Source organism: Lithobates pipiens, unplaced genomic scaffold (genome assembly GCF_037356315.1).
Source record: "Lithobates pipiens isolate NorthernLeopardFrog02 unplaced genomic scaffold, aLitPip1_a1.2 Scaffold_18, whole genome shotgun sequence".
In the NCBI taxonomy this organism is placed as follows: domain Eukaryota; kingdom Metazoa; phylum Chordata; class Amphibia; order Anura; family Ranidae; genus Lithobates; species Lithobates pipiens.
In genome coordinates, this window is record NW_027507758.1 from 323,353,182 (window position 1) to 323,368,935 (window position 15,754).

Consider the following 15,754-nt stretch of genomic DNA (forward strand, 5'->3'; position numbering starts at 1 on the left):
AAATCCCTTGACAATTTAATCAATGAAGTAACTGGTGGAAAGGTGCTTTTACCCCAGAAGGAGAACCCAACTTCCTATTTCTATGGTTACTAATAGTTCTCAATAAAAGTGTTATTCACGTTCTCCAGTTGTCTACTTCCAAATCAAGGCCTAGCACTTATTTTTTGTCACAAGCCCTGAACTCCCAATTCTATAAAGTCTGTCCAGAAGCCCTCCTTTCAATGAAGGGGCATCCGCACTGTTAGGAGTTGAGGGACATCTCTTAGCATTTGTGCCAGTCTGGATCTGAGATGTCTCAGACCTCTGGGTCTAAGGCCTCATGTACACTGCTGCTGGACGTTTAGGAGCAGTTGGGCATTTTTTTTCAGCTGCCCCTGAACTGTCCTCTATATTATCTTATAAGCAACATGTACACTGGAGTTGTTTATAGTCATTTCCAGGCAGTTGAGATTAGAAGGATTTTATGGAAAGTAAACAAATGTGTTCAGGATGGATCGTCAGAGGCATTTGAAACGCCAAATGCCTGTGGCAGCTTGTAAACGCGTGTAAATGCTGTAACTCGTGTTTAGCCAGGTTTCATTTGTAGGCGTTTTTAATGGAGATACATTTCTGACCATTTACAATGTAAAAAACACTTCTAACCGCAAACGTGGCTAAAAGTGGCATGTAAACGTGGCACAACAGACGATTTTAAATGTCGATTACTCCCTTCCAAGTTCCATCGTTCAAGAGAGGTTTTAAAATGTCCCGTGTACATGAAGCCTAAGGCCGCGTACACACGGGCGGATTGTCTGCCCAACTAAGTTCGTCAGACAATCCGACAGACAGTCCGTTCAAAATTTGAATGAACGGACTTGACCACACACGATGAGCAGACAGTCCGCTGAAAGCGTGCGTGATGACGTGTACAGCACGTACAACGGGACTAGAAAAACGACATCCTATACACTGCAATGCAACCTTCGGCCATGTAAATCCTTTCTGAGCATGCGCCATACTTAGTCTGTCCAACTTGCCTACACACGAGCGGACTGTCCGCTGAAACCAAGTTTGGACGGACAAAACCAAGTTTGAACGGACAAAATTACGGAAATTCCGTAAGACTTTGTTCGTCAGACAGTCCGCTGAAAAAGTCCGCTGAAGCCCACACACGAGCGGATTGTCCGCTGAAACACGGTTCAGCGGACTAAGTTGGACAGACAATCCGCCCGTGTGTACGCGGCCTAAGCTGTAATTTCAAAGGGAACAAAACAGAGTTTCCATCCTTAACTAGTCCACACCGTTGCCCTTTTAATCTGCCAGCTTCAGACCAAAAGAAGGCAGAGTTAATAAAACCTTACACTAACTGGGGTGGCTGAACCAGTTTCTTTCAAAAATGGTTTCAAGGTTTCTATTCAAACCTGCTCACAGTCCCAAAATCAAATGGGGGTATCCACCCAATACTGGAATTACAATCAATAAACAGATTTTTTTTTTTGTGTACCACAAATTCTAGACAAGGGGAATTTCTGGCATCAAAATGGCTTAGCTACACATAACTATTTCCCCACTCTCCCTCCTCCTACTGCTTATTGCTGTGAGAGATTAACCCTTCCAATTTGTAGCACTACCATTTTAGTCTCTCCTCTGCACACCATGTGTTCACTAAAGTGCTTGCCCCTATTCTGGGTCTTCTACGAACCCAGGGCATTTATGTCACAGGTTACCTGGATGTCCTTCTACCGAAGGACTCCTCAGCGACAACCTTGGATACTAATCTCTAGAGGATGGTTAATTTCCTTCAAACCTTTGGCTGTATAATCATCTTTCCAAAGTCTGTTCTCCAGCCTTTACACCATCAGGAGTGCCTTTTGTCTAATCTTGGCAACAGCCAGGATTTTCTTTCCCCTAGAAAATAAATTACTTCCCTGTGTCCCATACGAAGGCCCTCAGGTCAAAACAACACCCCTCAGTTTGCTTCTGCTGGAGGGTTATGAACTTGATGGTAGCCTCCTTCGACACGGTTCCTTTTGACAATTTTTACTGCAGATCTCTTCATTTAAACATTCCCATGACATGGCACAAACAAATACAATTATTGGATCACCCAAAGCTTCTGTCAAACCAGACAAAGCTGCCCCTGACTTAGTGGATCACCAATCCTATTCTAAATTTGGGAAAGTCTTTCCTTCAAATTACCTGGAAGATGGAGACAAGGGGCTCCAGCTTTAAAGGCTGGGGCAAAATGTACCATTCCCTGACTGTCCAGGAGACCTGGTCCCCACTTACCATCAGCATTAAAAGGCTGAAAAGGGTCTATTGAAATTTGAGAGTAACAGCAGAAGACACTGATTCCTCCAGGATAAGCTAATCTGGCAAGGCCTGGAATGATTCAGAATCAATTTCTGGGTCCATTGGCTCAGAAACTGCTAAGGCTGCATGTAGATAAATCAGATACTGACTCTGTGAGGGAAGGAGCAAGAGTATGCTTGTGGCCTCTGTGGTTGGAGTTGGACATTTGGACCATAAAGTCTTGCATGACTGTAGTGAAAACCTAAGTTGAAAGGGAAAATGAACTGGCCACACCAAACGGAGCTAAAGTTGTGCTCAAAAGTTTGCATACCTTTGGAGAATTGATAATATACAGTATGTAACATACTGAAAACATGAGTGAGCAGGTAAAACTCATTTATTTTATTTCTTGATGGAATTCATATTCAACTGTAGGCCATAACAGAATGGATCAATCATAAAATAAAACATGGCAACAAGTAAACAAATGAAATTACCCGTTTAACCACTTCGCGCCCAGGCCAATTCTGACATTTCTCTCCTACATGTAAAATTCCTAATTTTTTTGCTAGAAAATTACATAGAACCCCCAAACATAATATATTTTTTTAGCAAAGACCCTAGAGAATACAATGGCGCTCGTTGCAACTTTTTATCCTGCACGGTATTTGCGCAGCAATTTTTCGAACGCGTTTTTTTCAGAAAAAAAACAGTTTCATGCTTAAAAAAAAAAACAGTAAAGTTAGCCCAATTTTTTTGCATAATGTGAAAGAGGAGGATACGCCAAGTAAATAGATACCCAACATGTCACGCTTCAAAAATGCACGCGCTCATAGAATGGCGCCAAACTTTGGTATTTTAAAATCCCCATTGGCGACGCTTTAAATTTTTTTACTGGTTACATGTTTTGGGTTAGAGGAGGCCTAGAGCTAGAATTATTGCTCTCGCTCTAACGTTCGCGGCGATACCTCACATGTGTGGTTTGAACACCGTTTTCATATGTGGGCGGGACTTACGTATGCGTTCGCTTCTGTGTACGAGCTCACGGGGACAGGGGCGCTTTACTTTTTTTTTTTTTTTATTGTTCATTTTTTTTTTTTTTTTTTTAGTTTGACACTTAAAAAAAAATAAAAAAAAAAATTGATGACTTTTATTCCTATTACAAGGAATGTAAACATCCCTTGTAATAGGAATATGGCACGATCGGACATATTTACAGTGAGATATGGGGTCAATAAGACCCCATATCTCACCTCTAGGCTGGGAAGAATAAAAAAAAAAAAAAAAAACGATTCTGGCTTCCTAGCCAGATCGGCGCCGTTAATTTGAATACAGAGGCTGGGCGTGATGTCATAACATCGCGCCCGGCCTCCGAACGATCATAGAGACTCCGGGGACGATTTGGTCCGCCGGAAATCTCTATGGCAACTTGCTGGGGCCGGCGGATCCTGTGACCGACTCACCAATGGAAACGGTGAGTCGGTACAAGCACCGGAGGGTGGCGGGAGGGGGGGCGTCCCCTCCCGCCGCCCGTAAGAACGATCAAGCGGTGGAACAGCCGCTATGATCATTCTTATGGTGCAGGGAATCGCCGGCTGAAAACGGCAACATCTGAATGATGTCTGTGGCCTCAGGCATCATTCAGATATAACCACCGAAAGCCCATGATGTCAATAGATGTAGTATGGGCGCCAAGTGGTTAAAAGTCTGCATACCCTTAGTTCTTAAGACTGTACTTAACAAAGGCAGGGTGTAGTCTCTTGTAATAATTGATATAATTAATATGATGGTAACATTCTGCATTCATCTTGCCGTCAATTTTTACAAGATTGCCCATGCCTTTGGCGCTTACCCCCCCCCCCCCCCCCACACACACACACTCCAGAAAACAATGAAAAAACAGCTAATTTTTGTTGAAGTATTGTGCTCCTTGAAATAACCACACCATCTTTTTCCAGAGCAGCCCAAACTTCTCCTGAGGTTACCTGTGGATTTTTCTTTGTATCCCAAACTACTCTTCTGGCAGTTTAAGAATGCAATCTTTCTTGGTCTACCAGACCTTGGCTTGGTATCAAGAGATCCCTAAATTTTCTACTTCTTAATAAGTGACTGAACAGTACTGACTGGCATATTCAAGGCTTTTGATATTTTTTTGATATAATTTTCCATCTTTATAAAGTTCTATTACCTTGTTATGCACATCTTTTGACAGTTCTTTTCTGCTCCCCATGGCTCACAATTTAGCCTGCTCAGTGCATCCGTGTGAAAGGTAACAAACTCTTGGACTATTTACACACAGACACTAATTGCACTTTAAAAAGCCACACATGTGGGAAATTATACTTTAACTGCTAGTTTAACCTGTGTGTGTCACCTTGTGTCTCTCTACCAAGGGCAAACATTTCAGGGCATGTAAACTTTTAATCAGGGCCATTTGGGTTATTTCTGTTATTATGAATTAAAAATGAGCCAAGCAACTGTGTGCTAATAAATGGCTTGATATGATTACTATCCTTACATAAGACTTTTTTTTTGGCATTACCAGTTATATTCTCAATATCAATGCCAAAATTTCACAATTTCTGCCAGGGAATGTGAACTATTGAGCACAACTGTATAGAGGACTCTGATGATGGAATAAATTATAGGAGGAAAGGACAACAAGATTTTAGCAGCAGACATTGGCTCACTGCAAGCAGTCCTAGAACTGTTAGCAGTGTGTGAGCTGGGGACACATTACAGTGGGGCCTATTCAACTTGTCCATGTCTAGAATAAGACCTGTTGCAACCATGTGGTGGTAAGGTTAAGAGTACGGGGCATGGACTCAGAAAACCCAAGCGACGTCAGATGGCCAAAGGTGACAAAAGTCATTGTAGATGGACAGCGGGAAAGATCTTGGATGTCCCATCAAGAAATATTTCTCTATTGCTTTCACTGCCTGTAAAATGATCTTTGAATGGAGGAGAGTCTAAGTCACAGGTTTCTCTTCCCCTTTCACAGATTGTGTTAGAGGCAGTGGGAGCAATGAAAGAATGTTCCTCAATGGTGGAAGGAGCACTTCCTCGTTGGGAACTTTTTCACAGCAGCACAAAAAACCTGAAGTTTTTACCACTCAGGTAGTACAGGACCAGGAAGAGCATAAGACTTCCCTGCACAGATTTGCAGTTGCCTGGCCAATGTAGGACATACTTCATTTTTGATAAGTTAGCTCACTAAAGGTAGAGAGATTTTTTTTTCAATTTTCGGTTAAATGTCAGCTTTGATACAATTTATAAAACACAATCTTTTAACGTTATTTTTTTTTTTCTACTTTTCCACTGCAAACACTGGCAGACAGTGAGAATGAGTCTACAATACAGAAGAATGAAAAATAATCAGTATAACACTTTAAGTACAGACTATATAACAACTACACAGTTTGAACACTCACCTTTTGAAGGTTATAAAGGTCTATCTTCTTCTGCAGACCCTTTTGTGCTGCACTCTCTTCATCATCCACATTTTCCAAATGTTCCCCTGAAATTAATGGAGATATTTTAAATAACCAGTTTTCAAATGTATTTATTACAAGTACTTGTATATTGCTGTCAATTTACAAAGCACTATTACACATATATATTATACATACATATCAGTCCCTGCCCTCAAGTTGCTTACAATCTAAGGTCGTTAGCTCACATTCATACATATACTAGGGCCAGTTTAGACAGGAGCCAATTAACCTACCAGGATGTATTTGCAGTGTAGGGAAGCACAGGGAGAACATGCAAACTAAAGGCAGGTAGTGCCATGGTTGGGATTTCAATCAACGATCCTAGTGTTGCTAGGCGGAAGTGCTAACTACTTAAACCACTGTGCTGCTCAATCCTCTCCTTCTAGTAATAGCATAGAAAAAAGAAAGAACTGCGCTAACCATAAATGCCCAAAGTGAGTAGGGTATGTATATGTGCCAGACCCACAATATGGGTCTTAGTATCTTAATGTCTCTAAGGCCACCTCCAAACTATAGTGCATACCGATATGTATACAAATAAATACAATTAAATACAAAAACAGAACATGAATGCGTGTCAATAATGTGAATTCCCCAAACACAATATGAATATATAAGACTCTGTGCATATACCCCTAAAAAGTCAAAAAAATTTTTTTTTTTTTTTTAGTATGGAAAACAATATGTTTGAAATTGTTTTACATAGGATGAACTATCAAAAAATATTTACAGACACTCTATATAATGTCCATATAATCATACACCAAAAAATAATGATAAATGTCCATATGGTAAATGAACACCGGTGAAGAAAAAACTTCAAAAAGCTGAGTTAAGAGTGCACAAATTAAAAATCTTCTCCAAAAATGTAATGTGCTTTTCCCATCACCGAATGAGTGAATTGGCTCCTTACCAGATCCAAGCGACCCCCCGTTACAGAGGGTCACCACAGGCGAAAACAGTCAAAGGATATCCGGATAGTAGTTCCACCTCAGGCGATCCCGAATCTTTCACGCAATAGGGTTATGGCTGTTAATCCACATATCACTCCCAACTCAACGTGGTATCACATAGGGAAAAACATAGGCTCCAGATAGTGTAAAACCAATGACTTTAATTAACAAAAACGAACGTGTACACTTACATAAAAGACTTTAAAAGCAGGTTCAAAACAGAAGCGTGCACCGGCCGGATACACGCCAACGCAGAGACCAACCCGTCCTTCCTGGTCCAAAAAGAACGAACACGACTAGGGGTGACGTCGACACGTTCGCACCGCCCTACGCGTTTCGTAATAATTTACGTCGTCCAGGGGCCGACGTAACATTTTTGGAGAAGATTCATGTTCTGTTTTTGTATTTAATTGTATTTATTTGTATACATATCGGTATGCACTATAGTTTGGAGGTGGCCTTAGAGACATTAAGATACTAAGACCCATATTGTGGGTCTGGCACATATACATACCCTACTCACTTTGGGCATTTATGGTTAGCGCAGTTCTTTCTTTTTTCTATTTCTGTTTGGTGTATTTTTGGTGTACATTTGAATTGCAGCTTCCGTCTAATACCATTTGTATTCCGTAGCGCAGTTTTTCCCTTTTTCGTTCCTTTAGTAATAGCATACCTATTCAGTACTGGGGTACTTCCTTAATTCCTTGGGTATCTCTAAAGTATGTCCAGTTATAGACTGGACAACATGTGTACAACCAATTTTTGTACCTTTGTTAAGAGCAGCCCAGGTCTGAGAACAACAAAGGAAGGCATCTGATTGACATAATATTTTCACTCAAAATCTTCCAAGCCAGGAGCCTTAAATGATTTCCCAAGCACATTTGCAAATCACAAAGTGCTGAAAGAATGCAGACCCTGCATACATTTAGATAGTCATTGCTCATTCCTTCATCCTTTTAGCATAATCTAAAGCGGAAGACAGCAATTAATTGAATGTGATTTACCTGTTGATTGCAACCAAGTGTTTTTTTTAGATAGTGCCATACCTTGACGACCCTCTGTCAGAAGTGCTTTTCCTCCCCATATGCAAAATGGCACAGGGAAACTTATATGTGACATTACATAAAAGCAGTTGGGATAGTAGCAAGAGGTGGACTGGCATGGAACAACATGGAAGAACAGGTAGCTACGTCTCACCACTGCTTCCCTGAGCTACTCCGCATGTGAAAGGGGGGGGGGGGGACACAACATAATGATGGTACTGGGGGAAAACCATGTACAGGGAAATCCTGGCAGCTGGACATGTCAGGGTACACAGGGCTTTACTCTTGACTCATTCACATAAGTTGTTACTGTCTGAACTCTACGTTACTTACTATGGGCCTCTATACTCTATTATTTATGCCTGACCCCTTCACTCTTTGTGACGGACTACTGAACTCTGAACTCTACATTAACCCTGACCCCTTTGCTCTGAATTGCTAATTCCTGACCACTTCACACTGTGTTACCTACTCCTGACCCCTGCACTCTGCATTATATACTACTGACCTCTGATAACTTACTCCTGACCCCTGTACAGTCTTAACCAAAATGCATACAACTTTGACTGGCTGAACACAGCCAGCAAAGCCAAAATTCAAAGCTGACAACCAGCAAGGGCCAAACCTCAAACCAGCCAGCTAGGGCAGAACTCAGGCCAGCCAGCCAAACTGGCATTATTTGTGGCTCATCACACTGCTGACATGCCATTGTGCCAGCTTCTTTTTCTGGATCTTGCATTCAACCCAGCCAGCCAGGCCAACACACAATCCAATCAGCCAGGCCAGAACCTAAACCATCCAGCCAGTCCAGAACTTAAACCAGGCAGACCTCAAAACAGCCAGCTCAGCCTAATACAATTGTTGCCTAGCAAAACTATGAATAAAGTGAATTACAAGATTCGTACTGAAGCTAAAAAGGTTAAGATAAATTCATATTTTTACAGTAACATTTGTATTGTCACATATTCAAAGCTTTCATCAAACCTTCATTTTAATGAGGCCTTGCTAGATTATCTCCTTAAAAAAAAAAAAAAAACGCACCGCACCCTGGTGATTGTCATTCTCTTCCATGTCGCACAGGTAGATTCCCACCTCTCAGAGGTTGCCTACCCTGATCTACAGGGATCCTTGGTGCCTTGCTTCATAGCTTAGTTCTGTTCTCTTTACACTGTAGCTACATTTTGCAGGGGCTTTCTTTCACCAATTCATCTTCTGTTTTTCCAGCGACTGTGCAAGAGTGCTAAGCAACGCAGAAATCATCAAAACAGAACAGAATCAGAAAGTCCAAAGAAAAACAGAAGGGGCACAAGATCACTGCTGCCGCCTTTGAGCTGGACTGAGAACCCAGGGAAACCTAGTGCATATAGAAAAAAAGACTAATTCTTTTGAAGCTGGTGGATTTTCTGCTACCCGCTTATGAATGATATGGCTATTTTTATATACTATAAGGTTTCCGAAGTGCCTGGGGGTATAATTCTGTTTTTTTAATTGAATCAGAAAGGATGTGGATCAGAATACATACTTGCTAACGTTGATCAGATGAGTAACAAAGCAATGTTTTGCACTAGAATGGACCTCGGGTGCCAGCAATCAAAACTCAGAGAAAAATAAAGTAGTAAAAAGTCATGTTTGCAAAGTTGCCTGGGATCCCAGGAAAACAGCAAATCAGTTTTAAAGGTGCATTTATTATAAATATATATAAAGTTGTACTCATAATTTTACATACCCTGGCAGAAATGATAATTTCTGGGCCATTTTTCAGAGAATGTGAATGATAACACAAAAACTTTTCTTTCACTCATGGTTAGTGTTTGTCTGAAGCCATTTATTATCAATCAACTATGTTTACTCTTTTTAAATCATAACGGCAACAGAAACTACCCAAATAGCCCTTGATCAAAAGTTGACATACCCCAGTTATTAATACTATGTATTGCCCCCTTTAACATCAATGACAGCTTCAAGTCTTTTGTGGCATTTGTGTATGAGGCTCTTTATGTTCTCAGATGGTAAAGCTACCCATTGCTCTTGGTAAAAAAGCCTCCAGTTCCTGTAAATTCTTGGGCTATCTTGCATGAACTGCACGTTTGAGATCTCCCCAGAGTGGCTCAATGGTATTGAGGTCAGGAGACTAAGATGGCAACTCCAGAACCTTCTCTTTATTCTGCTGTAGCCAATGACAGGTCGACTTGGCCTTGAGTTTTGGATCATTGTCATGTTGGAATGTCCAAGTACATCACATGTGCAGCCTCCTGGCTGATGAATGCAAATGTTCCTCCAGTATTTTTTTGAGACCATACTGCATTCATTTTGTCATCAATTTTGACCAAATTTCCTGTGCCTTTGTAGATCACACATCCCCAAAACATCAGCGATCTACCTCCATGTTTCACAGTAGGAATGGTGTACCTTTCATCATAGGCCTTGTTAACTCCTCTTCAAATGAAGCGTTTATGGTTGTGGCCATAAAGCTCAAGTTTGGTCTCATCACTCCAAATTACTTTGTGCCAGAAGGTTTGAGGCTTGTCTCTGTGCTGTTTGGCGTATTGTAAGCGGGATACTTTGTGCCATTTGTGTAGTTAATGGCTTTCCTCTGGCCACTTGACCATGCAGCCGATCTTTCTTCAAGTGCCTTCTTATTGTGTACCTTGAAACAGCCACACTGTGTTTTCAGAGAGTCCTGTATTTCACCTGAAGTTATTTGTGGGTATTGTTGGTCTACCTGACTGTGGTTTGGTTTCAACAGAACCCCTCATTTTACACTACTTAATTAGGGTTTGAACACTGATGATTGGCATTCTCAATTCCTTGGATATCTTTCTATAACCCTTTCCTGTTTTATACAGTTCAACTACTGTTTTCCCGCAGATCCTTTGACAATTCTTTGACTTTCCCCATGAATCAAAAATCCATAATCGTCAGTGCAGCACTGGATGAAAGACACAATGGTCTGTCAGGAGTCCATAAACTCATTGACCTTTAATACACACACACTAATTACAAGCAAACAGATCAGAAGTGCGAATGGCTACCTTTATTAGCCATTCAAACCCCTTTGTGTTAACTTGTCTGCATGTTAGCAGGCCAAAATCAACAGGGTAAACTTTTAATCAGGGTCATTTGGGTAGTTCCTGTTGCCATTATGATTTAAAAAGAGTAAACACAGTTGACTGATAATAAATGGCTTCAGCCAAACACTAACCATGAGCGAAAGAAAAGTTTTTGTGTTATCATTCATATTCTCTTAAAATTGGCCAAGAAATCATAAATTCTGCCAGGGTATGTAAACTTTTGAGCACAACTGTACATATATATAAAAACAAAAAAAAAAATGAATAAGAAAAATAGAATCTTTGTGCTCACAGTAAAATCCTTATTTGGAGACCATTAATGGACGAAGGAAGTCTGCAACCTTAGGACTATACTGCTGTTACAAAAGCAGTGGACGCTGGCAAACAAAAAACTGTAGGCAGGCGAGCCTGGGGTAACCCCTCCCTCAACCAGCATGCCTGGCATTTTATAGCAAAACAGTACCAAACCAAGAGCATAATCATAAACACAGAGTTGTGGGACCTGTGCCAAGAAAAAAAGATTTTATGGCAAGAACAGTTTTCTTTCTCATCCATTGCGGGGTACAGGATGTCTTTAACTTCAGGATGTCCAAAAGCAGCAAACACTAACCGGCCCAAGAAAAAAACATTAGAGAACGAAGGTCTGCCTGTAGCTCAAAGAGCCAAGGACCTTACATACAAAGCTGGATGAAACTCACCTGGTATAATCTATAGAACGTGTGAACCAAAAACCAGGTGGCAGCCTTGCAAACCTGGCAAACAGTTGCTTGATGCCAAACAGCCCAAGAAGCATTCACGGATCTAGTAAAATGTACCTTGACAGGAAAGGCTCAAACCCAGTTCTTGAGATCATAAGACCATAATTGGATGATTGTGTGCCTGAATCAAATAGAGATGGGGGATCAAGAAGCCAGTGTACCCTCATGTGAACCATCAAGAATAAAAAATAGGGAATAAGTCTGCCTGGAAGTAGCAGTGGTAATGGAGGGAAATTTCCTTTTGGTGGACTGCAGCTGGAGAGAACAATGTCCTGGTTAATGTGAAAGGCAGAAACTACCTTAGGCAGGAATTGAAGCCCTGGGCCTTATCACCACCTTGTCATGATGCAAAATCAGAAAGGGCTCCTTACAGGATAAGGCCATCAGGTCAGACATTCCCCTCTCAGAGGTAATGGCTACAAGGAAAACCACTTTGCGGGTGAGAGTAGGAAAAGGATTGTCTCTAATAAAATGGTAAAAGGGCAGAAAGAACCAGATTCAGATGCTTTCAAGTTGCAAAAAGTGGTAGTTGCACAGGAAACTCCTACACAGATCTTAATCAAGGCAGATGGTCTCAGGAACAGGCTAAAAAGGGCAGAAATCTGGTTCTAAATAGTGGTGAGAGACAAAATGCTGGTCCAGGAAGGAGGAGAAAATAGAAAGGAGAGGATGTGTGTCACGGAGAAACTCCTAGGGTGGAAGCCCTGAGACACACATCAATTTAAGTATGCCTTCCCTGTCCAATGATAGATTTAATGGGAAGTAGCCTGCTTATAAGACTAACAGATTCAGAGATGCCAACTGTTAAAGCCTGCGACTGTGGATCAGGATGGTAAATTAGTCCTTAAACTGTTCAGATCCACGCTATAGCCGAATGATGGCTACAGAGCTGATCTGCTTTGCTGGGAGGCCATCTATTGACGCCCTCCCCTTTGAAAGCTGGCCACGCCCCCCTGAAGGGGCACAGGCTGTGATCACCCAAGTCAATGATACTCAGGTGATCACAGATCTGAGTAAGGGGCCGATCCTGGCCCCTTACCACGTGATCAGCTGTCAGCCAATGACAGCAGATCACGTGGTGTAAACAGAGGCTCGGTAATCTTTTTTTTCTTTTCACCCTGACAGAGCGAGAAGAAAAAAAGCAGATCGCTGGCTTCTGTTTGCAGGGACATTGGTCCCGAAGAGGAAGAGCCTCTGTGCCCACCAGTACCGCCTGCCAATGCCAGCAATCAGTGCCAAGAATCAGTGCCCACAGTACATCAGTCTCATCTATCAGTGCCCACAAGTGCCACCTATCAATGCTCATCAGTGGTGCCAATCAGTGCCTCATCAGGGCCACCTAGCAATTCTGCCTATCAGTGTCACCTACCAGTGCCAATCACTGCCACCCATCGTGCCCATCACTGCCACCCATCAGTGCCAGCTATTAGTGCCCTTCAGTGCCACCTATCAATGCCCTCCAGTGCCACCCATCAGTGCCCACCAATGCCACCTATCAGTGCTGCCTTATCAGTGCCCATCAGTGAAGCCTCATCAGTGTACATCAATGAAGGAGAAATATTGCCTGTTTGCCAAATTTATTAACAAAATATAAAACGGTTTTGTATTTTTTTTTTTTTTTATCTTTTTGAATTATTTTTAACAAAAAATGAAAAACCCAGAGGTGATCAAATACAGGCATACCCCACTTTTAAGTAAACAATGGGGTTTATTTACTAAAGCTGGAAAGGGCAAAGGCAGAGAATACAATGTCAGTTGTTGCAACTTTTTATCTCGCACGATATTTGTGCAATTTTTTAATGCGTTTTTTGGGGAAAGAAACAGTTTTGTACTTTAAAGAAAAACAAAACAGTAAAGTTAGTCCAATGTTTTTGCATATTGTGAAAGATGAAGTTATGCTGAGTACATAGATAGCTAACATGTCATGCTTCAAAATTGCACACGCTCGTGGAATGGCGACAAAGTTTGGTACTTAAAAATCCCCATAGGCAACGCTTGAATTTTTTTTTACTGATTAGATATTTTGAACTAAAGAGGTCTAGGGAAAAAAATGATTGCTCTCGCTCCAACTTTTGCGTCGATACATGTATGGTTTGAACACCGTTTTCATATGTGGACGGGACTTACATATGCGTTCGCTTCTGCATGCAAGCACATGGGGACAAAGGCACTTTAAAAATCTTTTATTTTTTTTATTGTTAATTATACTTTTTATTTCGACACTTTTTTGAAAAAAAAAAATTGATCACTTTTATTCCTATTACAAGGAATGTAAACATCCCTTGTAATAGGAATATGACATGACAGGTCCTCTTTATAGTGAGATATGGGGTCAATAAGACCCCACATCTCAACACTAGACTGGGAAGCCTGAAATAAAAAAATAAACAGATCACCGCTTTCCAGCCGAAGCGGCGGCGCTTTTTTTTAATCCAGAGGCCGGGCGTGACGTCATAACATTGCGCCCGGCTTCTAACGATCATAGAGACTCCGGCAACCATTTGCTCTGCTGAAAATCTCTATGATCAACATCTGGGGCCAATGGATCCACTGTTTGACTCACTGATCATAGCTGTGAACGTTCTTATGGTGTAGGGAATCGCCGGCTGAAAATGGCAATATCTGATGTCTGTAGCTACAAGTATCATTCAGATATACCCGCTCAAAGTCCGTCATGTCATGACGGTGGGCGGGAGTGAGGCGGTTAAGCTTTGGTAATAAAACCTGGAAGCTCATTGGTTTCTATGCAGAAGTGAGCCTGATTTTGCACTTTCCAGCTTTAGTAAATAAACCCCATTGTGTACTTAAAAGTGGGGTATGCCTGTACCACCAAAAGAAAGCTCTATTTGTGGGAAAAAAATTACAAAAATGTTATTTGGGTACAGTGTTGTATGACCGCGCAATTGTCGTTCAAAGAGTGACAGCTCTAAAAGCTGAAAATTGGTCTGGGCAGGAGGGGGGTTTAGGTGCCCAGTAAGCAAGTGGTTAAGACATAAGGAATCTGATAATCTGATGATATGAAAGAGCCCACAAAGCGTTCACCAGCAGTTTTGCTAGGTTGCCGTACCACATCCACCCAGGCCAACCTGAAGCAAAGAGGATCACAGGAATGCTCTCCATCTCCTGAGATACAGATGAAGAAACTTTGTGGAGGAAAAATATAGCTTAAAGTGTACTGAGTCCACAAAGCCATCCAATGCTTCAACTAGGGGATCCTTGTACCTGGAAAAAAAAAGTCCAGTTTGTTGTTGAAGCTGGAAGCCAGAAGACTCACAATCTGTGTCCCCCACCCACGACACAGACCCTGAAACACCTCTGCATGTAGAAACAATTCCCATAATCCAGACACTGGAATGTGAACAAGGACAGAACATTAGCTTTGCCCAGGACAAAATCTGATGTGCCTCTCTTGCTGCTGTGAGACTTCTGGTTCCTCCCTCAAGGTTAACATACATCAGAGCCACAGTGCTGTCTGACTAAATCCAATTAAGAGGACTCTCATGCTGGATGGTCAAATGCTGCAGAACCATACTGCCGGAAGTTGCAGGATGTTTCACCTTAATACAGAGGATGCATTAAGGTGAAAAAACACGAAGATTTACAACCCCTTTAAGGACAGGCGTATTCTTCTCTGATATGGTAGTCGCTTTTTTTAAGTTGGGACATTCCTAAATCCAGAGTGCGGATAGACTACTTTTGTGCAAAAAAGGCTAATAAGACTAAAGCATTTAAACAGTGCATGCAATGAGGAAGTCTTTGCGACATTAGGGGCTCTAAAGAACCCAAGACTGTAAAAGGCACCAGTAGAAGCAACAGGCCGATCCTCTAGTTGCACAGTGGCGTGCACCAAATAGTCTCTTATTTTGGAAGTAACAGCAGTGGACTGAGACTTCTCAGGTGCAAGCTCATCAAAGGCTGGAGCATCTCAGAATCATAGTCCCAATTGCTGAGCACCAAGGCCAAAAAAAAAAAAAAGTGCTAGCAAAAAGCAGGTCAATCTTCTACACTGCAGAGCTAAAGAGAAGACGTCCATCCTCCTAGAACATTAGCAAAAAACTGACTTTTAAACTGAATGTGATTTGTGTATTTAGCAAAGATTTATGATCAGTTTTGGAGACTCTTTTAAAAACTCTACAGATACAGCTGTATAACAGTGTTAATTCA

General features: G+C 41.6%; 1 protein-coding gene across 4 annotated transcripts in view; it reads right to left on the bottom strand.

Moving 5' to 3' along the window:
• ORC3 (origin recognition complex subunit 3) overlaps nucleotides 1-15,754 on the bottom strand; it is a 214,572-nt gene that overhangs the window by 21,276 nt on the left and 177,542 nt on the right. For all 4 annotated transcript variants that reach the window (XM_077487275.1, XM_077487272.1, XM_077487273.1 and 1 more), the window contains one exon: nucleotides 5,703-5,788. In XM_077487275.1, coding sequence (XP_077343401.1) covers nucleotides 5,703-5,788 — 86 coding nt within the window. The remainder of the gene's footprint in view (nucleotides 1-5,702; nucleotides 5,789-15,754) is intronic.